General features: G+C 37.3%; 1 protein-coding gene across 31 annotated transcripts in view; it reads right to left on the bottom strand.

The window, feature by feature from the left end:
• PDE4D (phosphodiesterase 4D) overlaps window positions 1-25,900 on the bottom strand; it is a 1,448,272-nt gene that overhangs the window by 817,579 nt on the left and 604,793 nt on the right. The window contains exon 2 of one of the 31 annotated variants that reach the window (XM_072826522.1): window positions 24,791-25,347. The exons of the other annotated variants lie outside the window; for them this stretch is intronic. Within the exon in view, the coding sequence (XP_072682623.1) occupies window positions 24,791-25,245 (455 nt within the window). The 5' untranslated portion in view covers window positions 25,246-25,347. The remainder of the gene's footprint in view (window positions 1-24,790; window positions 25,348-25,900) is intronic. 31 annotated transcript variants of the gene reach the window in all.

Here is a 25,900-nt window from a genome sequence, read left to right on the forward strand (position 1 = left end):
AGTAAGAAGCAATATTAAATCAACAATTCTATTTTCTGTCTTCATTATCTTCCTGGTCATTTGTGCCATTTGTTTAGAGCAGTTGAGAGTTAAGCAATGAGAGTTAACTATATTTTGCCAGAAAACCATTCTAAAGATTTGCAGCAGACAGGACTCATATTGATTACTTTTTTCTTTGTTTACTGAAAATCTTATTATCTGACTCCTCCCTGTTTGCACTTTAATATTTCACCAGCACCTTGTGTTATCCAAAGCAACATTTTCACATTGGTGTTCAGGCATAATTGTCGAATCTCAAAACTGTGCTCTAGTACAAGGAATAATGGTGTTGCCATCACAGGTGAGAAATGCTTTTTCTTATCTATTCCAAATTCTAAAAACGTCTTGGGATAAACAGAAGCAGGAGACAAATCCCTTATTCCATCACAGATAAAATCCAGAATAAAAGAGATATCAAACATTTCTGTAAATTTACATATGAAAATACAGCAAAGCTCTAATATCAGTAATATCTCTAAAACATAAATAGCCATTCCTTCCTTTTGAAACTCTTCTTGATTTTGAGGAGTCTCTGGAGCACAGATGACAGGCAAAACTGAAATTGTCACAATCTGCTTAATCAAGTGTCTCTTCAACAGTGTCCATAGGGAGTACACAATGTCTAATGAGGTTTTAGGATGATTTGTTAGACTAAGGTTTCCATCAGACACAGAGTTCTTCATTAATTACGATTCACCCCTAGAGACTGAGTAGTGTTTCCCTATCTTAAAAAAAAATTCCTCCTAAGTACATATGAATTCATAAAGTAGAAAGGAAAAGCTATTCCTTGAAGAGGATTTGCAAACTAAAATCAAACTAGATGACACAACTCACACCTGGAATCCTAAAAACTCTTCTGCTTCAGAGGGTCTGAAAGGAAGGTGGCTTAATTGAGATGTGTAAAGAGAGAAGGGTCTGAGGTGAGGATTATGAGTTGAGATGCTTGAAATGGGGGAAGGTCTTCAAGAGTGCACTGCTGTGACCTGGCAATGATTCAAAGATGTTCTACATGAAATAAGTACACATTTTTGGAAACTAATGGGCTTCAATGAAAAAGAAAAGTACATACTATTCTATTAAAAAAACAAAAAAATCAACCTCATTCATAAAAAGAAAAAGAAAAATTAAAACTACAGTTAGATTCTATTTTCCCTTATCTAACTGGCAAATATTAAAATGTTTACAGTGTGCTATATGATAAAATAAAATGGGAATAAGGAAAAATAGTAATGGGAAGGCAAATTTGCTAGCTTTTTTGAAGTATAATTTGATGATACCTATCAACCTGAAAAATATATGATTCCTGACTTAGAAATTCTATCACCAAATATTAATTCTATAGATATTTCTACTTTATATACACAAGAATTAAGTAAAAGAATAGTCATTGGAAGTAAAAGAATTGACACTGGTAGTGACAAAAATTGGAAACAACCTGAATACCCATCAACAGGAGACCAAAGGAATTAATTTTATCTCATTCATACAATGGACTACACTGCAACTGTTCAAAGTATCACTCCTACATGGAGTTTAAGAAACAACAACAACAAAAAATGAGCAAAGGACAGAATAAAAGAGAGACAAACCGAGAAACAGACTAATAACTAGAGAATACAGTAATGGTTACCAGGGCAGAGGTTGTGGTAAGGAATACATAAAATAGGGGACGGGGATTAAGGAGTGCACTAATGATGAAAAAATAGATTTTTAAAAAATGAAATTAAATAAAATAAAAAGTAATGTAGACCTACAGACACTGTTAGAAATCTTTCTCCTTGTTATGCCTTTAAGGGAAATAAGCAAGAATTAAAATGGGCTCTACTAGACCCCAGCATTTAGGTCAACACATCAAAATTCTCCATGAGGAAATACATGAATAAAAGTTGGCACATGGAAAGGGAATTGGAGCCCTGAGAGCGTAAGAGGGGAAAGGGGTTTATTATTTGTGAATATCTTTTACTCTACTATTTATGTGCTTGTATTATTTCTTTAAATAGATTCATCAACCTTTTAGAAGACTTTGAAAGGACAATCTATCTAAAAACAATTAGGTTGCAAAGTCAGGTGAATATGGCTACACTGTGTCATTTAGATGGCTCAGAGAAGTGGTTCTCAAACCTCTTGGTCTCAGGATCTTTTCACAGTCTTTAAAAATTATTGAAGACACAAAGATTTTTTTGTTTATACGAAATAGTTATCATATTAAAACTTCCAACAGATCTTTTCTTAGTTCATTTTCAAAAACAATAATGAACACATTTTTATGAAAAATAATTGTTCTTCAAAACAATTATTGAGAAGAGTGATGTTTCTAACTTTGCAGTGTCTAGCTTAATAGAAGACAGCTGGATTTTTATATCTACTCCTGTGTTCAGTCAGTTGTGACATGACTTAAGTCAGTACTGTGTAGCTTCTGGAGAGGACTCCATGGAGAAAACATAGAGTGAAAAGGACAAGTGACATGTTGGTATTATTATGAAAATATGTATGGTCTCATTGAATGCCTAAAAGAGCCCTGAGGACCGTGTCTTGAGATCCACCAGTCAGAATAAAAATAGAACAGTACACCTGACTTGCTATGATAGAAAATAAGTCACCTTCATTAGTAGCAATACACTTTCCAGAACTCTCTAACTCCATTAGTAATATTTGTCTGACCTAACATAGGTTCATAAAACTCAAAGGCAACAGTGCTTGATAAAAACAATTTTCCAGGAGTGACAGCTTACCAAATTCAAGTCTCCAATGGAGTAATCCTAGCAAATAATTTTCCTTTGTGCAGCATGGTTTCCAACACTGGCCAAACAAGATTATCCTTTTGGAAATAAAAATCTAGCTCTAACATGTGAATATTTTAAGAAATAGCAAACCATTTCTCTGTTCTCCCTAAAATCAATCACTGTCTTCACATGGCTCAATCTCTATGGAAGGGGAACCACAGCATCTAAAGGAGAAGCCTATACTGGGTTCATAAAAGTTGTGATTAATGTGGCATTAAATAACAGTAATTTATCCTTAGGCAATTTTTTAATTAAATATGCATTATGCTCATTTTACTATGCTCTGGTGATCTAGTGGTGAGCAAATTAAGCCTGCAACCCATCTTCATGGAATCGATAGTCTGGCTGACAGGCATTAATCAGAAAGTTTCACAAATTACTAACATTGATGAAATCAAACTAAAGTAAGCTCTCAGAGCACATTACAGGTCCTGCTACCTGCCAAAGTTTGGGGAATCAGGAACATGTTCTCAGAAGAGATTCCATCTGAGATCTGAAGGAAGTTGAAGTGTTAAGCACTGAGAGTGGGGCTTGGAGGGGCTCTTCTATGCAGAGGAAACAACAGGCAAACAGACCCAGAAGTAGGAGGCAGTGTGGGAGGTTACAGGTGTCACAGTCAGGGTCTGTGCAGTCGAATCACAGAGAGCAATGTCAAGAATGACACAAGATGGAGCGTCCGCTCCATGAGCAGGGAAGCAGTTCATGCAAGTCCTTGAATGCCGTGGTAAGGGTTTTAGTATTTAGACGGAGAACAGCAAGGAAGCCCTGCTGAAAGGTGTAACAGAAACTTGTCAGGAATTGAGCTGGTATGTTTACTAGATGCAAAGTAAAATGGCCTTGCAAACAGCCTAATTATTAGTTTCCTTGTAATTCCCAGTGGAAAGTGAGCCTTATCATCTGCTTATTTGAGGTTCAAAGAATACTCTCTGATCTCAATCAGCAATGTGCGATATAACAAACATTCTAAGTCTTCCCAGAGAGCATGACTTGAAATTTTCTTCCCAATTGCCAAGAAAAGCTTCAGAGAGAAATGTATTTTCAGGATGATTATCTAAGAAGCATGTCAATGTTCTTTTGTTTGTTTGTTTTTGTTTTTTCAATCCTCTGATCCTGAGTTTTATCCAAGAATTGGTTACTAACCATGCCTGTCCCTGCTGAAACCGCACTACTTGAGCACTTGAATCACCTACCCTGATTTCAACTGCAATGTTCCAGCCTCCTAACGAGGGCCACTGTAAGGAAATATCCTATGAGAGTGCATCTTGGTTTGTTGCCAACATGCCATTATGACAGGTCTATTATATTATCAAGAGTTTTCTAAGAAGTCCCACATGAAAAACATTGTTGTTATAATTGACATATATGTTTTTTCTTTTGCATTGATGAGAACAAATTAAATTTCCACATTGGCACAACTGTGACTGTCAGAGTTAAAGCTCAGTGTCATTAACTATAATGACTCTTGTCTTTTTCTTCTTTGCTTCATTCCAATTATATTTTGCTTACATTACATCAACCTGAAATCTATCTTGTGAACCATCTCTAGTCCTCTTTGGAGTGACAAGTGGAACATATACATGCACATATAGAAAACCTATGCTTTCAGTTCCAAGAAGTTTACCCAATATATTGAAAGAAGCTCAAAAAAGAAGTTCAGTGTGACCATTTCATTACAGACCCCATTTCTTTTAACCTTGCTGGATTAGGTGGAACAAAAAAAAGCTAGTATCTATCTGTGTCACTGTCAGAATAATTGGATGTAACATAAAATAAAGGATAATAAAACATGCTTAAGAAGACACTGTGTATTTACCTAAATGATAGAGTTTCCATTATGAAAATCAGACTGGCAGTATCAAACATATGGGCCATGGCCTCACTCCAAACTGCTGAAGCTCAGTCTGGATCACTAATGATTTACTAAAGGCTCACTCACCACTGCTGCCAAGATAGGAAAAGTGTACTGAAATGTAACTTCGGAGCCAAATTGAATGCTTTCTCGTCTAAGAAAGGTGAAGCCAGGACAATACACCAGAAGAGAGATCTAACAATGGGAGTATAAGACCCTGAAAAACTTCAGGGAAAAAAAAATCCCAAATAATGTGAGAGGTACATAGCTACCACCTGTTTCTGGATACTTCTAACTTACCTCCACACAGAAACACATGCTCACACATACTTCATAAACATAGAACGTGATTCTGTAGGCAAAATTCTAAGATGGTTCCCAATGACCCATGCCCTTGAACTATTCTCTCTCCTTGAGAATGACCAAAATTTGTAACTTGCTTTTAATCAGTGAAATCAGCTACACAAGAGTGGAGGACTTTTCAAAAGTAATTATTAAGGTCTTTAATCAGTTGACTCTAAATTATTCTAAAAAAGAGATTTTCCAAGGTAGGACCATCCTAAGCAGGTAATCCCTTCAAATGAGGACCTAAAAATCAGACATTCTTTCTCCTGCTGGCTTAGAAGAAGCAAGGGTTCATGAATTTTACCACTGTAAGGAAATAAATTGCTGCTGGTGGCAAAAACCACATGAGTCTAGAAGGGGAGCCTAAACATCTGATGAGACTCTAGCCCCGGCCAACAACACTTTGACTGAAGTCTTTTGAGACCTTGAGCAGTGGACCCAGCTGAGCCAAGTCCAGGCCTTACCACAGAAACTGAGATAGCAATGTGTGCTGTTTTAAGATGATGAATTGGTGGTAATTTTTTAAATGCTACAATAGAAAACTAATGTAACTAAATGATGTAAAAGGCGCCATGCTAAAAGCATATATGTTGCTTAATTAGTGCAACTTCAGTATTTGGATATGATTGAAAGAAAAATGAATGAGTAGTCACAAATGTGCATGCACTTATGTGTATACATCCATACACACTCAAATTTCTCACAAAGGGAAAATAAACTAAACATACTTTCCTTACCTTCATCTCCAAATTTGCTCTACCTTTTGTCCTTTGCATCATAGTTTAAAGGAAAATCCATTCATTTAATAGACAACTGGAAGCCTCAGAATCATCATGGACTAGTCACTGTTCCAGATCCCTTTTAAAATATGATCACTAAATGCTACCACTTCCTTTTCACTATTTACACCACATTCTTTTTTTTTTTTTTCAAAGATTTTATTTATTCATGAGAGACAGAGAGAGAGAGCAGAGACACAGGCAGAGGGAGAGGCTCCATGCAGGGACCCTGATGTGGGACTTCAACCCCGGGACTCCAGGATGATGCTCTGGGCCGAAGGCAGGTGCTAAACTGCTGAGCCACCCAGGGATCTCTTTCACCACATTCTTTAACTGGATCTATCCTGCCACTCATGAGCTCTTCTGTGGAATAAATAAGGCTTCTTACTGATCTTCCAGTCCATAATTTCTTCACTACTCCCTTAAAGCCTGCAGTCCCTTACAATCGCAGATGTTCTTCACAGAGCTGTCAATGGGAAGGAAGTGACTGCAAGGTGATGGGGGAAGAAGGCGAGATATGAGACTCCGTATGTGAACAGTAGATCATGGATACATTTACAGGCCTGGTTATAAATTGAAAATTATCCTTAAATCAATGCAAAAACAGTTGAAGGATTTATAACAGAAGAGTGATTTAAAAAAAAAAATAAAAAAAAAAAGCTCAGAATAGCCTTCCCTTATAGGAAATCATTCTTAATTTGGAAGTGAAAGTTCTAGCATGAATCAGCAATTTTTTAGAGGAAAAGCTGCTTATTAACTCTATAACCTTGGATAAATTAGTTAAAATCATAATATTTGGCAAAAAGAATTTGGAAGCTGAAATTTCTGTAAGGCCATGGCATAAGTAATAAAAATTGAATTCTGGTTCTTTCTTCTCTGATTTGTTCAATAATAAGAGATGAAATAGTATTCATTCTGTCCATTAATATTGAATTAAAGCCTACTGAATGAGTTTGATCTAGGGAGTGGACACATCTAAATGGTCAACAAAGTTAACATCTAACTAACAGGTTGTAAACATGTTAGGAAAAAGGAAGATTATGTTATCAATAGGAAATATTTTTATACTTGGACAATCAGTATATATCAGGAGAAATAACTTATGCTCACTGACATGACATGACATAAAATCTGGGTCCCCTCAGTGAAAATGCAGGGATTTTTCATTTGTCACCTCTATTTCCTTCCACAACTCTAGCTTACAAAAATGAAATAAAACAAAAATAATTAAGAGACTATGTCTGCCCATCCTCAAATATTCTTGAAAACAAAGTTGCCATGCCTAACCAGCTACTCTGCATATGAATTACCAAAGGTACATTTTGGGGGCTAAAACACTAAACTTTGCCCCTCCTTCATTTCTTCTCTCTTTCCATGCCTGCATAACATATATTCTTCGGGAAAAAATATACTACATGGACCCCAATCACACACAAAAAAGTCTAATTCCAATTCTCTAGTTTTATGGTTTAGAAGGAAAAATTTGGAGAATTTAAAAAGAGAGCAAGAGAACATTCTTCTCATTCTCTATACCCAGATGACACAGATTTTTAAAGGATGACACAATCAACGGGATGACTGGGCAGATCGTGAAGCAATCTGGTGGTCACATGGGAACAGTCTTTTTTAAGGCCACACTCACATATTTAGGATGTGGTTGTTGGAGCTGTGTAGAAAAGTGTCAGAGCTACTAACTGCACAGCTCACCAGATGCAGGAGTGGGATCTGCCACTCCAACTATGCTGAAGCCTGGATTGAGCCAACAATCTGGAAAGAGAAAATTCAAAGATGGTTCTCTTCTCCAAGGCCTAAAAGGGCATGAAGTTCTCTTATGTTAAACCATGTGAAAGTGGCAATACGTGACAGCCTTTACATATAAAGATGGTTTACCCTTACCAAGAATAAAAGATAAGAATTAGCTTTAAAATTCTGGTTTGAGGGCAGCCCCGGTGGCGCAGTGGTTTAGCGCCGCTTGCAGCCCAGGGCGTGATCCTGGAGACCCTGGATCGAGTTCCACGTCGGGCTCCCTGCATGGAGCCTGCTTCTCCCTCTGCCTGTGTCTCTGCCTCTCTCTCTGTGTGTGTCTCTATGAATAAATAAATAAAATCTTTAAAAAAAATTTAAAAAAATAAAATACTGGTTTGAAGATACACACACACATGCATATATGTATTCATATATATAAAAATGTATATACATACCAAACTAATAAAAGTACATAGCAGAAAAACGTATTGGTATAGTCAAGAAGCTTGGCTTTAACAGTCTTTCTTTCTTTCTTTTTTTTTTTTTTAAGATATTATCCATTCATGAGAGAGAGAGAGAGAGAGAGAGAGAGAGAGGCAGTGACATAGGCAGAGGGAGAAGCAGGCTCCATGCAGGAAGCCCGATGTGGGACTTGATCCTGGGATTCCAGGATCATGTCCTGAGCCAAAGGCATATGCTCAACCACTGAGCCACCCAGGTGTCCCATCAAAGTCTTAGTTGTAAGTTTTGAAAAATAGTGACTTATGCCAATACTTTTATTCTACCAAATGTTCTTAAATAAGTCAAAGAGATTTATTGAAATACAAAAAGTCAAGTAATCTAATTCAAAACAGCCTTGATCCTGTGTTTACAACTTCATGTATGAGAAGTGAGATTCAGAACTGATGGTGCCAGTGAAATGCTGGGGTCCAGATAAGGCCCCTCACTCTACCTCTCAGCATCCCACTTTCTATGCACAAACACATCTATTCCCATTGCTTCACAGGAAACTGTATCATATCACTTCCTTTCCAACACCTGAAGAACAATTGAAATATAAAGACTGAAGAAAGTAAACATGCACCAGGAAGGGAACCTCAGTTTCCAAAAAGGTGTTCCTACTGCAGACAATCTTCATTTAACATGCGTGATTGGGAAGACTCTGGATAACAGATTTACAACCCAAGAGAAATAATATTTATGGAAGGGAATAGACCCAACTGTTTTCTTTTCTTTCTCTACTGATTATTTCTTATTTATTTTTAAAAGTAAAAGTGTTTGGAAAATCCAAAGTAATATTTTATGTAAAAAAATAACCAGCACTACTACTCTCTTTTCTCACACAAAGCAAAAGTGATGCCAGGATGGGATTCTTGTCCTGACTATGTCAGCTTTCACAGTTTATCTCCTCTGCCTTCAATCATTCCCAGGACTTGCCAACCTGACTTGGCACCCCCTCCTCTCTTTCTTATAGAGATAGAACTAATGTAAAGTAAACAGCACATTTTCTGACAGTAAAGTGAATAAATTTCAACTTTAATTTTTCTAACCTGAAGGTATGATTCTTTCCCTTCTTTGGCCAGTAAGTAATTAGATTCTTTAAAGAGCACCTCTATGAGACAGCATTTGAGGTCTAATCTGATAAGAACACAGGATATAAAAATTTACAAATATCCTCCCTTGCCTAGTAATACAGAAAGCTCTTGGTGTCTGATAAACTCCTTCCATATATTAGTGATTAAGGGTTCTACATACATAATTTGATGAAATGTTCATAAATGTTCATAAATCTTGTAATCTTTTTTTTAAAAGGAATCCAACTTGGTTTATTTATTTATTTATTTATTTATTTATTTATTTATTATAATCACAGAGAGAGAGAGAGAGAGAGAGAGGCAGAGACACAGGCAGAGGGAGAAGCAGGCTCCATGCACCGGGAGCCCGATGCGGGACTCGATCCTGGGTCTCCAGGATCGCGCCCTGGGCCAAAGGCAGGCGCCAAACCGCTGCGCCACCCAGGGATCCCCAATCTTGTAATCTTATACACAAGTCATGATAGAAGCCTCATTTTCTTAAGCATTCAAGATGACAAACTGTCCTTTGTCTAGAGTTCATGTTTCAAATAAACACAATGAGGAACAGTGTTTTGCTTGAAAAAGACAAGTGTGGCTAGGATTCCTCCTTAGGTTCCATCACTGTCTCCTCTTCTCCTACTTGTACTTTAAATGCTGGTGTCCTCTTGGCTTCCATCCTTGAGCCTCTTCTCCATTGACATCACTATATATTAATGCCTAATATAGTTTGCTAGTAACTCCCAAATCAACTGATACCATTCTCCCATTTTTCTAACCTCTGAAAAGTGAAGTATTGAAAAAACCTGAACTTGGACTCAGAGGACTCTGGCTGTGAGTAGGTGAATCTACAAGTTCTATAACCTTGCTAAGTATCATTTCCATGTTTGCATATAGAGATAATAGTATTTATGCCATGGACTGTTGTAAGGATTGCATGATATGTGATCTCTGTAAAGCTCCCAGGAGTACCAGGCCAGAAGAATTAATCAATAAATGGTTGTCATTGAGGAGATGATGATAATTATCTACTAGGCATTTCTATGCGTATGTCACAGGCAAAATCAAACTGCATTTATCAACTTTCTTCATCTGACCTGGTTAGTAGAACCATTATCCACCCATACGGCCAAGTTCATAGCCTAGGATTTCTCTACTTTATTTCTCATCCTCCAACTTTCTTCCAGGTGATTGCTAAGAATGGACAAACCTAGACTATTAATATTATCCTCATTTCCTCTGCAGCTCTAGTTAATGCCTTTTTATACTTTCCTCCTGGATTTTTGTCATAATATCTTACCTGGGTTCCTCACCTTGCTTTCTTCTTCTCCTTCTTCTCTCATGATACCACCAAAAGAAACTTTTTTAGAATATGCTGTTTTTCTTCAGCTTAAAACTCTTCTATATGATGGTCAGTTGGGATAGCATACATTAAAACATTATGAAAAAGTCTTTTAAACTTTATTCATAGCTGCTCTTACTATTATCTTGGAAGGAAGTATTGGGGTTAAATGTCTGACTCGATTTCAGCTCAGGTCATGGTCTCAGGGTAGTGAAATCCAGCTCTGTGTCAGGCTTCCTACCCACTAGGGGGTCTGCTTCTCTCCCTTTATCTCTTCCTCTCCCTCAGCCCACCATCCTTCCTCCCTGAATTATCTCTCTAAAATAAATCTTAAAAAAAAACAAAAAAACAAAGAAGTATGAGTTCTTTTTATCTTGGAAAGGGAAAATAATTATGTAATTACCTAATACTAAGTGCTAGGATAAGAAATATAAAATAACAAGAAGGAAATAAATGCATTCTAATTGTTCTATATATTAATGGTGCTATGAAAATATACACCAAACTAAAAAATACACACATAGAATGAAAATATGTGAACATATAACAACAAAAAACAGTCTGGAAACAAATTTCTTTGTTGATACCATATTTACAGCTCCATAAAGTAACAAAGTTATCTAAATTCTAAGAAAATGGAAAGGTAAGGAATTATTCATATACGTTTTATAAGAATAGAAAAATAGTTCATTTCCTAGATAAAATGAACTTTCAGAAAAACAAACAGGGCAGAGAAAAGAGTGAGGGGTTTTTACTACTGTTGCTGTTTGGTTTGTTTGTGACACGCGTTATCAAACATGAACATGTGAGTTAGTGGACCATACAAACAGACCTAACCAGAGGCAAGAACCCACAGTAGATATTAAAAAGAAATATGATTGAATAAAAATAAGAAAAAGTATAGGCAAGTTTTCAAAAGATTTTAAAGACAAAGCAAAAAGTAATTCTGCAGTTAACATACAAACAATGTTTGAAGGATTTCCTGGAATGGATGGATACAGCAATAACTGTTGTTAGAAAACCAAAGCTGGAAAGATTGTTGTACTACAGTATTAGTAAAGATTGATTGATCGATTGATTGATTTGAGAGAAAGAGAGAGAGAGGGCACACACAGAAGTGGGAGGGGCAGAGGGAGAGAAAGAATCTCAAGTGGAATCCACACTGAGTACGGAGCCCTACACGGGGCTGGATCTCATTGCCCTGAGATCATGACCTAAGCCAAAATCAGGAGTTCAATGTTTAATTGACTCAGCCAACAAGGCATCCCAACACATTCCTAGTTAAAAAATGAGAGAGAGACAGACAGACAGAAGGGTGGGGGGAGACAGAGAAAGAAAGATCTTGGGAAAAAAAGAAGTGCATTAGCTTTATGATGTCTCCTAAGAGGAAGAATTGTTTTATTTTTCATCTTTTTCAAATGAGTTGAGAAAATCAACTTAACTGAATTAACACAATTAATTAGTGGTGGTCTGGAACTTACCAATGTATATTCATCATTAAAAAGCATACATAGTAGTTATGTTTAATATAATGGCATGAGTGATCTACCTAAAACAAAAACACTGAAAATTTCATCTGCAGGTAAGTATTTTAAAAACTACTTTAACTAACATTTCAACCTTTTGCCAACCTAAGAAAAAGCTAAAAATTATATGACTGCATCTAAAGCAAAAATGTAAGATTTTAAATTTACCTTAAACATGCAAACTGTTAATTATATTTTTCAGAAATACTTTCAGAAAAACAATTCTTTGAACTAACAGCACTAAGCCAGTCAAATCACATCAATTTTTTTTTACAAAATTTCTCTTAAATTCATCCCTTACTTTTCATTCTTACTGCCATGCCTTAGTTTCAGACTATCATGACTTATTCCTTATCTGGTTTGATGCAATAAACACCTAAATCGCACCTCCGATTTCTTCCCACTCCATGCTCCACATATCTGCCAGAATGAATTTAAAAAAAATTCAAAGCTAAACATACAATTTCCCTCTGAAAATCTATCTCTAACTTCTAGAGGAAAGTTGAGAAACCTCTATCAGAGCCTTGTTTTCTTTTTCTCCCATCCTCCCGGCCAACTTCACCCCCCCAAGCCTGAACTTCCTGTATACTGAACTACGATCAGGCTGGTGCCTTAGAAAATACTGATAGATACCTAGCCTTTAGCTATCTGCCTAACAAGTCATATTATTTAATAAAAATCAGATGACAGTCATATTCTGGTAAGCAAACTGGTGGTGATCATTTGAGGAGACAACTACTATATTTCATTTTGGCCTTCTATCATTTGTGACTTGTTTGCATTTATTTTTTAAAAGCAGATTTTTATAATAGAGAAGATTCAAAATACTCATTAATTAACTACATCAAATATTTAAAGCAAATGCTTTGACACAAGCAGCATCCAAAACAATAAACAGGCTGCTGGACTGACTGGTTGAGGGCCAATAGACTCTATGTCCTCAGGAGCTTCATTAGGGGTTCGAACATTTCTAAAATTTTTCAAGAATTCCAACAGATGTTGTGACAAACATTCAAAGAAGTATCTGATCCAGTTTTGTCAATTCAATAATATGATTTGTTCAAAGCAGTTTAAAAAAGTCTCTAGGGAAACATTACATTAAATTTGCTTGGCAACATTTATCAACCAGGTCAGTGGTCTAGTTACTTCAATTGCTCATATATATAGTCACATCTTAGAGCTAGCTAAGGAAATACAGTTTTTTAAAAGTGCTTTTGATATATGATACACCATAAAGCATACTATTTTTTCCTTCCATTTATGTCTAATTAATAATACATAATCGTTATATTTGAACTCATTGAAAATTGAATAGCACTCCACCAGAGAGTAAATGGTACTGCCGTTTAGTCTAGGGTCCATGTTAAGGCTGCATTAAAAACAAATACAAAATTGTTTTGCCAGGATGCCTGGGTGGCTCAGCGGTAGAGTGTCTGCCTTTGACCCAGGGCGTGATCCTGTAGTCTTGGGATTGAGTCCCACATCCAGCTCCCTGCATGGAGCCTGCCTCTCTCTGTGTCTCTCATGAATAAATAAATAAAATCTTTAAAAAAAATTGTTTTCCCTAAGTAGATACTTTTTCTGAAGTCTTGGAATATAATGATTATTATGTGTTTATGTGACTTCTTATTAATGATTTTCATTACACTCCTCTGTGACTTTGGTTTACAAACTATTTCATGTCAATAGAAATAATGACTCGTTTAACAGCTTCCATGCCTTGCTACTCCAAAATAAAATTACCATATGATATAAAAGGACAACATTTATGAAATTAAAGTGGCATTTTGTCAGAATAATGGTGTATACTCTTACTTTCTCCTGTAATTGTTAAAGTTCTTAGATCATTCTCAAATAGCTATTATATTCTCAGGCAAAAAATTTACTTATTTTTACTCCCGGGCTTCATTGTCACAAAGAACTACCAGATGCTAAGTAATTATGAATACTTTATATTTGCTGGAACAGGAGTAAAAAAAAACATAATGAATTTAAGCAGAATGCATCAATGCTAAATAAATAAGTATGAAAACAAATCACAAAATAGCATTTAAATTACTATCTAATGCCTTCATTTTCATTTTTCTTTGCTAGTCCCTTAAATATAACTCTTCTAAACATCATCATCTTGACAGTCCATGATGCTACTTCCTTAGGACTTCCTGTCCTGCAAACTTCTTTCCAGAAATGATACTTAAACCTACTAACATTTGGAGCACCTGGATGACTCAATAGGTTACGTGTCTGCCTTCGGCTCAGGTCATGCAGTGTGTACTCTTGGTCTCTCTCTCAAATAAATAAAATCTTAAAAAAAAAGAAAAAACTAACACTCAAGCATCTTTTACATCAAATAAAAAAGATAGTAACTTGACTTTAACTAAATGAAGTATATGTTGAAGACACTCTGCATTGGAACTGTTTCTGCTCTCCTTTAATACTGGATTCCTAGCTTTACAAATTTGACAACCTTATTAACTCTTAAGGTTCATTTATTTATTTAATAAAAATTTTAAAAGATTTTATTTATTTGAGAGAAAGAGAACATGCATGTGAGCAGGGGAGGGGCTAAGAGATAGGCAGAGAATCTCAAGCAGATTCCTGCTGAGTGCAGAGCCCACTGTGGGGCTTGATCTCAGGACCCTCAGATCATGACTTGAGCCGAAACCAAGAGTCATACACTTAACCAATTGAGCCACACAGGTGCCCCTATATAATAAATCTTTAAGTGCAAATACTAAGCAAGTACTGTAGATGTGAACAAAACTGCCAGGGTCCTTGCTTTCACTGGGGGTTATAGTTTGATAGAAGAGATTACCATGATTCAAAAACAAACATGTAATTTTAAAATACAATAAAAGTGACAAAAAAGACATATAAGGTATTATGACATGTTTGGAATAACCAAGAAGTCTTAACTGAAAAGGCAATGTCTGAGTTACTATCTCAAGTATGAATACACGCTATTAAAGCTAATGAGTGGTGAGGAGAGGGCATCTCGGGCAGAGGAATCCATATATACAGAACCCCTGGTTTGGGAAGACACATAGGTAGACTCAAAGAGCAGCCTAATCTACTAAAACCCTCAAGAACTTTCCATTTCCCACAAACTGTGGATCTGTTGACTTATTGGATATTTCAGTTAATGTATATAGCAGCTTCTGAATTATTAATATGAGTTTCTTAGACTCATATTCTACATAATGATCATTATTTTTTTGTTAAAGATTTTATTTATTTATTCACGAGAGACACACAGAGAGAGGCAGAAACACAGGCAGAGGGAGAAGCAGGCTCCCTGCAGGGAGCCTGATGTAGGTCTTGATCCCAGGACCTCAGGATCACGACCTGAGCCATTGGCAGATGCTCAACCACTGAGCCACCCGGGTGCACCCCCACTGATCATTCTCATACTCCTTATTATTTCTCAAAAATTCTGATGAGAACAACATAGAGTATTTCCCTATGTTTGGTGATCTTTCTTGAATGTTTGTAGGAGAAATCTCCACGATGAGCTCTATGATTTTAGTAGAGACCTCTGGTTAATGGTCATTTGAGTCCTCTTGGAACCTGATCCTCAATACAACTGAAAGACCTCAGGTGGCAAGAATGATTCTGAGTGGTGGTAAAACAAGAATGTGTATGGAGGACTTCAAACTTACATTTTGCATTCCAATGATTTTAACTTGCTTCCAGATGAGTAATAACAATAGGAAAATAGTTTCAGAGAAAAGTCCTGCAAATAAATTAGTCTAAAACTGCAACCTCAATTTGGATACTACATAATTTCTAACATTTAACTGATCTATATTTAAGTGGGCCATCCTTTTTTTTTTACCAAGGCTATATTTTGTAACTAGCTTATCTTGGAGCATTCAACTAGCAGTGGGTATTCTATGAAAATCTAGAAAACTAGGTGATTATGCTAGGAAATCAGAGAGCTAAGTACCAAGATTGAATTTTTTTATTCCAGTGTCCCCATTTTCATGTCACAAATAAGGAGGACCCAGTTTGAGTTGGAGTGTCCCAGAATTCTGAGCCAACCTTGGCATTAGTCAAGTTGGACTTAATTGAGGGTTGCAATTATAGGAATCAACCAGGTCAAAAAGCATATAGGAGATAGAGTCTGGAGGAATTTCTGAAGTTGGAGATGCAGCCACTTTTAATCGAGCACTTAACAGCATTTGGTACTGAACAGAAAGCACTGTTAAGAATGCTAACTGGGGATTTCATGCCCCTAGACTTTCAATAAACTGTACTTTGACAACAAGATATCAATATGCAGTTTTACAAGAAACAGCCATGATTACAATAAACATTCATACTTATTTCATACTTTATATGGTGTAGGCTAGTTATTGAAAACTTATGCAACATATCACACAGTATCCATTTTACAGGAAAACATGGGGAAACATTTCTTTCAATTCTCAGGGTTAAAGAGCAATGCATTGTCTGCGCTCATTTTTTTTTTTTAAACCTCTAATACTACGAATCTTGAACTGATAGTGTTTTCTTCCTTGGATTAGCTGATAGGAAGCTCAAGCCAATTCTGTGACTCATTTCTAGCAATTACTCAGAAATCAGTGGAATGTTTTTTCCTTCGATATTTCATACTATCTTCATGTTGTTATGTTCTCTTTTCTTTGACATCCTCATTTTACCTTACTGTACTAAATTGTTTTGTGGCACAAACCTTTGCTTTTGAGGGAGGAAAGAAAAGTGATATAAATAAAATATGTAAACTTAAGTGGAAAATATTAGTTTTTTAAAATAGAGGAAAATAAATGATTTCTTCTTATTATAAAAGCAACAGATGCTCATTTCAAAGGAAATAAGTAAAAAAAAACAAAAACCATAAAACAGAATATCAAAGACCTATCTTAAAAATCCTCTCTTTAGGGATCCCTGGGTGGCTCAGCAGTTTAGCGCCTGCCTTCAGCCCAGGGTGTCATCCTGGAGTCTCGGGATCGAGTCCCACATCGGGCTCCTTGCATGGAGCCTGCTTCTCCCTCTGCCTGTGTCTCTGCCTCTCTCTCTCTCTCTCTTTCTCCCTCTCTCTCTCTCTGTGTCTCTCATGAATAAATAAATAAAATCTTTAAAAAAAATCCTCTCTTCTTACACATATAACTGGTTAGTGCCGTTCCCTTTCTAGAGAGAATTTTTTTTTAGGATTTTATTTATTTATTCATGAGAGACACACAGAGACAGAGATACAGGCAGAGGGAGAAGCAGGCTCCACACAGGGAGCCCGACGTGGGACTTGATCCCCGGTCTCCAGGATCACGCCCTGGGCTGACGGCAGCACTAAACCACTGAGCCACCCAGGGCTGCCCCTCTAGAGAGGATTTTAAACACACAAATACTCACACCATAATATGTATACACACATATCTATATATATAGGCATATACATACACAAACATAACTTCATACGTGTAAATATAAGTATGCATGAATACACGTAAGTAAATAGTACATGTTCTGTGATCCAGTCTCAAAACAATTTTTCCCCTTAACAACTTGTAGGGTTTGTAATTGCATTTCAGTACATGTACATCTCTCATTCTTTATCTAGTAGTCCTTTGTTACAGATAATGACCTAACTGATTTCAACAGTTTTCTATTGAAGGATATTTGGGTGCCTTCCACATGTTTGCTATCATACAAAATTTTGCAACATAGTACTTCTTTGCTCACTTGTTCAATTATATTCTTAGGCTAAATTCCTAAGCATAGAATTAATGGGTCAAAAGCACTCCCATTTAAAATTTTGTCATACATTATTTGATTACACACCATTAGATTTTCCTAATTTACTCTATCACAAAAAAATGTGTAGAAGAAACTGCCTACTTCACCACACCTTCTCTAATTCTTTTGAATTATTTTTTTTACCTTTTCTAAAATAATAGATGAAAAATTAAATAACACTTTATTTTTGTCTGTTTGCAAAATAGAGAATCTTTTCAAATGTTTATTGTTATTAATCTTTTTTCCTTTTTGAACTTCCTCTGTCTTTTGCCCACTTTTAAGTTTTTAATATTTTTAGTATTAAAAAAAAAAAGAAAGAAAAAAATATTTTTAGTATTGACTTTAAGTGCTTTTTATTATGGTGTGAAGTAAGGATCCTTTTTATTTCAATAAAATAATAACACCAAATTTAAATAATTTATCCTAGATTCATTGAATTGGAATGCTGTCCTTTGTACATCTTGAATTTCCATGTATACGTGGGTCTCAAATTCTGACCTTTTATTCAGTTTCACAGAACAATTGGTTTGTTCCTAAATTAATATCACACTGTTTGAATTAAAAGACTATATATATTCTGACTTTTGAAAAGAATTAACTTATTTATTTATCACAAAAACAGGGGGAGGGGCGAAGGGAAAGAGAGAATCTGAAGTAGGCTCCATACTGAGTATGGAGCCCAACGTGGGACTTGTTTTCCCAACCCAGAGATCATGATCTGAGCTGAAATCAAGAATTGGATGCTTAACTGATTGAGCCACCCAGAAGCCCCAGTTCTGCTATCTTATAGACAAAAACATCTTTTTTCATTTTCTTTTTTTCTAAATGTTCTTTACTATTCTGATACGTATTTTTAAGTAAATTTTTAAGTCAACTAATTCCTCAAAACTTCATTGAGGACGTTATTTTTACATAAGCCTGTGACCTTTTCTGCCTAGAGTGTTGCATTTTTCTAAGATCTCATTTCAAATTACTTACTTTCAGTCAGTCCAATGAGAATATCACTTGACTGGTATACAATGTTCTCATAGTTGTTCCCTTAGTGAATCAGTCAATAACTTAGTTCACTTTAGAACACAGTGTCTTAAATTTTGCAGATCAAGGACTTGTTGAGAATCTGATGAATGTTCTTCCCAAAATGTGCACCTATCCCAAACCTAATGGCTCCTCTTAACCCACAGTTAAGAATTAATTCTGTATAAGACTCTCTATAAATAAAAAAGGAGACCTTATTTCATCAAATTTTCATTCTGATGTTTTCTTACAATCTGGATTGTAATGACTACTATCTCTCCTCATAATCATTACAATTTCTGTCTTCATAGTTTTAGTCAAATGATGGGCCTCCTCTCATCAAATACCATCCCATATTTATCTAATAATGTGATGAAAAGATGACCATTCTAGCAGTTTTAAGGTTCAAGTCTAAGCTTTTCTTTAAATGGGTATATGTGTCTATTTCTCTGAGAGTTCCCTTTGATTACCTATAAAAAGAGCAAAATATCACTAGCTCTGTTTATTTCACACAGATTATTAAGGAAACCAGATACATCTTGTCTGAGTAAGCACTAACGGAAGATGCAAGGTTTCATTATTATTATTATTATTTCCACATTTAAAGGTTCATCATTTATTGAGGACTTATGTAAACCACACACTGTACAAGATCCTAATGTATTTAATGGGGGAGACAGATATAAAATCACAATTGGTAACTGCTAGAGACATAAATAAAATGCAATGTGAAAGCTCTGAAGAGAAAAATATTCCTCTGCTTGTAAGACCATATACACAAGTAGTAACATATGAGAGAAGTTTGAAAAGATATGTATGCGTTTTCCAAATAGATAAGGAAGGGAGGGAAGGCAGTCTAGAAAGAGAAAACAGGTTCAAAAAGAAAGATGTGCTAAAAGACACAGAGAGTTCAGCACATGTCAAGAAGCTGAGTGTGGTGATTTCATGGGGTTCACAGAAGAGGATGAATTGGAAGACTTTCTGTGAGGAAGATAAACTAGGCTAGTATTCTGAAGAGTCAAACTATAATGCTTATCCAGAAGACAAAGCATACCTTATTTTTCATCTAATCTCCAAGATGGTGTCATGATAAAGATCATAGTGTTGGTGGTATGAGTGTATATAGGAGTCAATTTAGCTGATGAATTTTAAAAAATAATGTGAAATGCCCTCTTCTTTGGGAAAAAATTAGATTTCCCATTTTTAAATGTAGAAAAATGTTCCTCAGGGTAAAAATAACCACAACATCTTTTGAAATATAATACAGTGCTATTTGGTATAATCCCTTAGCAACATTCCTGCTATGAGCCAGGACTAGCAGCATTGAAGTTACAGACTCACATATTGTATATTTTTAAACATGTAGATTGGATAATAAGCTGTGAGAGGGACAAAATTTTACTCATGTTTAGACTTGAGGGCTTTGAATAACTACCCAAACTTGCCAACAGGGTTTAGTCTTTTTAGATTATTATTCTATGTGATGTTTAAGAACCTTCTCCAAGATATTCTTCCAAACTCACATTAAAGTTTGCAAATAGAAATTAGTGACCAATTCATTATGTGTGTGTGTGTGTGTGTGTGTGTGTGTGTGAATATATCCAATTTAGAAAGTGAAAAAAGTTTCTTTTCTGCATTGGTCTTTCCTGTCAATTTTTAAATCTAACACTGTTTTGGTAATATTAGGAAATGAGAAAGATAGGAATTTTACCATACATTTTTGTTGATTAAATAAACTTAATGTGTTCACTTATTAAAATTTAAAGATGGCAACTTTATGTTGGTCATTTGATGTTTAAAAAATTACTGTTTCCTAAAATCCAAAGTCTTCGATTCACTGATGTAGTCAGTTTAAAAACCAAGTTTTCAGTCAGTTATTTTGGTGATATGAAACTAAAATTGTGCATGATGAACTTCATTTTTTAATGAAGAAAAAATACGCTAAAAAACGTTAACAAAATTAATAGAAACAATGGAAAAATATGTTTCATAATTCAGAATACAGAAGCAAAAATCTGATTTTTTAATATTTCAATACTGCAATATAATTATAATTATTAATATTTCCTTTTATTTAATATATGTTAATGCATTTTAAAGGCCACTGTCAAGTAAATATATTATGCATGGATTTATATTGAATACAATTATGATGTTTATTTTTCTTCTAAAATAATTAAATCAAATGTCACCTTTTTCATATTTATATCTATATCATGTAGAATGTTTTCATAATAGCCAAGGAATCATCTATATTATTTGAATTTCCAACTTTGTTTTTTCAATTTATTTAAACCAAAAACAAAACAACAGCTCACCGATTTCTCTCATCCTAACATCACCTCTGACAACCACCACCTGTTTTTTGCATCTGTGATCTTAGTTTTAGTTTTTGTTTTGTTGTTTGTTTTGTTTTAGATTCCAAATATAAGAGAGATAACATGGTATTTGTCTTTCTCTGACTTATTTCACTTATAATGCCCTCGAGGTCTATACATGTCACAAATAGCAAGATTTCGTTCTTTTTTATGGCTGAATAACACTCCATTATATTTATATACATCACGATTTCTTATGCATTTATCTATCAATCGTTAAAGTGATTAATTTGATTTATATTTTTACATAAGGGTTTTTAAATATCCTATTTGGTTTTCTTGGTAACGTAGAGACCCATTCCTCATAATCTCATTATTTCAAGCTATGTTTAAGTTAAGATCAAAAATTGAATCTACCTTCTTAGATATAACTTAACACAAAATTTATTTAACCTATCTATGGTTTCCATGGAATCAAAAGAACTAACCACAAAATGTGTGAGGATTGCCTCTTTCCAATTTTACAAATTTCCTCATTAACCCAAGTACACCTCTTTCCCATTGCTTCACATACTATAGTTTTCAAAATTTCAGTCAAGACAATAACATCTGGAAATACTAGTATATCTGCTAAAAATAGCCTTTTAAAGGACATATGATTTTCAGTAGTCCATAGGGAATCATTCATCCATCCATCAATAAGTCTTTTTTAGAGATATTAACTTGACAAACAACCAAAGCCCTCCATTTGAATGACGGCACATGTACATGAACACACACATACTCTGCACGTCTCACATTTCTCTTCCCTTTTAGAACCCCACCAAAAACAATATGAAGTTCTCTGATTAGCTGTATTTCTCTGAACATTTTTTCATATTTATTATTGTATTGTATGCAGTGTACAAAGTCAACAAATACATTGATTTACCTCTATTATGATAACACCAGTGTAACAGCCAGAATTTCAAAAGTTACAAATAAGAGTTAAAATTTCTCACTGCTTCCAGAGCCTATGGTTTTTTTTTCTTTAAAGGATTTAAACCATATCTCGTTTTTTGTTTAGTTGGACTTTATGTCTTGTGGTATCAATCGATAAAAACTTCATGTTTGATTTTATATATTTCTTGATGCTGTCAATATGACCAGGTTCTGCGCACTTTTATTTTTGGAGCACCCACTGTCTTTGCTGAGGCAGGAGACCTGGGTTTCAGTCTTAGCTCTGGTGCTCACAGACAATGTATTACTGAACATGTTACTCATATCCTCTAGAGCTCAATGTTCTTATCTATAAAATGGAGATAATATCATTTCAGTATTATTAATGAGTTCAAATAAGTTAATAAATGTGATTTTTTGATAATTTTAAAGCATTCCTATCATTCTCCTTAAAGAATGAAAGTAATATCCATGCTCTTCTTGAAAAACACATTTATTTACAAAAGCAATTCTATTAAGGAAAAGCTTGACATGCAATGCATGAGTGTTTAGGGAAACACATAAGTGATGTAAAGAATTTTGAGACCAATAATTCTCAAACAGAATAACAATGATTTATTAGATGAGCTACAGTGGAAGCTATGTATAAATAACATATATCTTTAGATTTCTGTGAACCATTCAGTTAATAAATTTCAAATAGAACAATTAATCAGTGTAGAGAGCACAGCAAAAAAGAAATTCAAATCAATGATGCAATACCTCTACTCCAATTAGCTTATTTTCCCTCTCCACCCTCTCAGTCATGTTCTATTTTATTAAAAAATGAATTTAATTAAGAGATTCTACAAAGTGAAGCAACCCACAGATTAATCTAGAACTCTTGTTCTTATTTAATATTTGTTAAAACCTCAGTCTCACAAGTTTTAATAGCTTAAATATACAAAGTGCCATGCTTGCCTTTATTCCACCACTGGGAATCCACATCCATAGTGTTCTACCCAAGTGGAGGACATTCACCTCTTCAAACAAAGAGTATCACAGCATGTGGGTTTTAGCAGTCTGAGATATAAAAAATGAAACTTGCATATTAATTTATGAATATTTGCAAATCATGCCAATCTTCAAAATTTCAACTGATCTGAATGATTATTAACCACAATTTTCATTCTTTCTAACAAGTATAAGGACATCACCATGAAAAATGTCCAGTACCTAAGGGTGTGAGGAAAGCAAAGGATGGGAGGAACATGTGGGCATATCAAGGTTGGGACATTCTATTCGGCTCCATTTCCTTTGACCACAGTGTACACAACACACAGAGAGACATGCTCATAAAAAAGAAAGCGATAAGACAGAGGAGTGGGGAGGGAGTGTAAAAGAGGGAGGGAGAGAGAGAGAGCAAGGGAAAAAGGAAGGAAGGGGGGGTGAGGCGAAAGACATACATTTGAACACTATTAATATTTTTTTATAAATCCAACCCACTGTCAATTACAGTTGGACAAACAATCCAAGCCCCAGGTTTTCCTGTTTCTGCACACCCAATTGATTTACAGTTTATAATTACCCATCATCCAGATATATGGCTTGGACCTATAGTCCATCACTGCCTGCCCACCTCTAAGGTTAGATGATGATGGCTCTACTTTGCCAGCATCTCCTGAAACCTTATTGGTGTGCATGTTTTGTGAGGCAGGGGATTCCTGGCTTAGTGGGCCTGGGACAGAGAAGAAAAGCACTGTTTCTGGGTTGCAGGGAAAGGGCCCAACTTCCACCTCCATGCCTGAGTTAAGAATCTGAGCTGAGTTCTCATAGCAGCTGTAATTGGTTCTTTACACTACTCATTTTCTTGGAATAGGAGTGGTTGGCTTCTATTAAAACTCTGGGTGACATGCAGCTTCCTTGCCCTGCCTTCCGGAGTACTTTACATTAAGGGGAAATCACTGTAATCAAATCTCTGCATCTTTCCTGCTGCTAAATAAAACAAGGTACTTTCTTCCTGGGATTTTGCAGACAACTGGATGGATACACATACAGTGGGCACACACCACATACCGACACAGTGTAACTCCCACAGAGTCCTCCCTCCCTCCTTCCACCCTTCCTTCTTCCCTCTAGTGAGGATTGCTGAACATTTTGCTCCAAACTCTCAAAGTCACCCACGTGTTTGTTCTCCCCTTTCACTGCTCAATTTACTTCCCCACTTGACAAAGAGAAACTGAGTTGTTCTCAGGCTTTGAGCTGCAATCCTGATACCACGCTGTGTCACCCATTCCCAGTCACCATCAGATCTGCCCCACCAACCCCCCTCACTTTGGGGGGGAGTGGACTGATTACTGGGAGTCTCCCTGGCTCAACAACCCCACCCCTTTCTTTTTACTCTTCTTCCCTACTGCACGGCAGCAAACTGAATTTGCCTGTTTAGTCCCACTTTGCCAGGGTGGGATGGAAGTGGGTGGGGAGGGGATGCTGGTTGGTATAGACAACTGGAAATCTCTCTCTCTCATTCTCTTACACACACAGACGCGCGGGGGCTCGGGCCCACGTGCCCATACACACACGCACACACACAACATTTATACCTTACTTTCAGGGTCTCTTACACACACGTGAAACCTAATCCTCTCAAGCAAGGGCAGACACGCCCCTGTTTTCCCTCCCCCAATTCCCCGAATAGAATTTCGCCCTGGGTCTTGGACCGGTAGCGACAAATAGACCAATGAGGAGGATCTGAGAACTAGGGAGGTGACCCCTTGCCTGAATGGGGGAGGGGGCGCTCTCCACTCACCGCCTGAGTCCCTGGAATGAGGAGGGCCAGGACATCCTGGATTTCTTCAGGCCGGGCCGGTGGCCGGTCTCCACGGCGTAGGAGGTGCGGTCCATGGCGCGGCAGTACAGGTAGCGCTCGGTGTCCGAGTAGCCGCGATGTCGGACCCGGCCGGTGGCCCCGCTCGAGGTGTAGCGGCCACGAGCTGCCCCGGGAGGCGGCGGGGGTGGTGGGAGGGGGGGTGGCGGTGGCGGCTGCAGCGGACACTGGGGTTGGGGCTGGGGCGAGGGCGGCGGCGGCGGGGGCAGGTGGTGATGGGGATGCAGGAGGCGGAACTGGGGCTGCCGGAGCGGGTACTGGTGGTGCTGCTCTTGCCTCCAGAGGTGCTTGGGGGCTTTGAGTGTGGCCCCTCCAGCGCTGTCGCTGCCCTCGTCGCCGCCCGCCCGGGCCGGCACGCTGCTGCCCTCTGCCTCCATCCCGGCTCGCAGCTCCGCGCCCCGCTGCCCAGGGGGTTTCACCGCGCTGGCCCGGACGCCTTCCGGATGCTGCTGCTGCTGCCGCCGCCGCTGCTCCTGAAGCTGAACAGAGGCTGGGTTCAGCTTCCCACTTGAAGCCACCGGAGGCTCCGGGCGACCGAGAGGGGGCTCCGCCAGCGGGAGGGGTCACGGAACGTGACAGGGCTCCCTCCGCCGTGGTTGTGGCAGAGACACACTCCCGGGCTCCCCAGTTCACCAAGACTAGGGCGCGCGGTGCGCGGCTTCACCAACAGCCGGTCCCTCCTCCCTCCTTTCTTCCCTTCCTTCCTTTGGGCGCCTGCGGGGAAAGCAGGAATCGTTCGCAGCTCGAGTCGCAGAAAAAGCAGCAGCAGCAGTAGTGGTAGCAGCCTCCGCCGTCCAGAGCGCCTGAACCCTGAGACCAGAGCTGCTGAAAAGTTGGACAGCTCCTGACTGGTGAGCCAGAGCTGCGACTTTCTCCAAAACCACCCCAGCCAGTCAGAAGTCAGACCTGTCCTCCAGATCCTTCCCCTCTCGGTGCCCCCGCCTCCCTCCCCCCACTGCCCCTCACTGCCCCTGAGCTCTCCTCTGCACCTCCGCTTGCTTCAGTCTTCTTCGAGAAATGGAGTTTCACGGC

This window comes from Canis lupus, chromosome 5 (genome assembly GCF_048164855.1).
Source record: "Canis lupus baileyi chromosome 5, mCanLup2.hap1, whole genome shotgun sequence".
NCBI classification, from domain to species: Eukaryota; Metazoa; Chordata; class Mammalia; order Carnivora; family Canidae; genus Canis; species Canis lupus.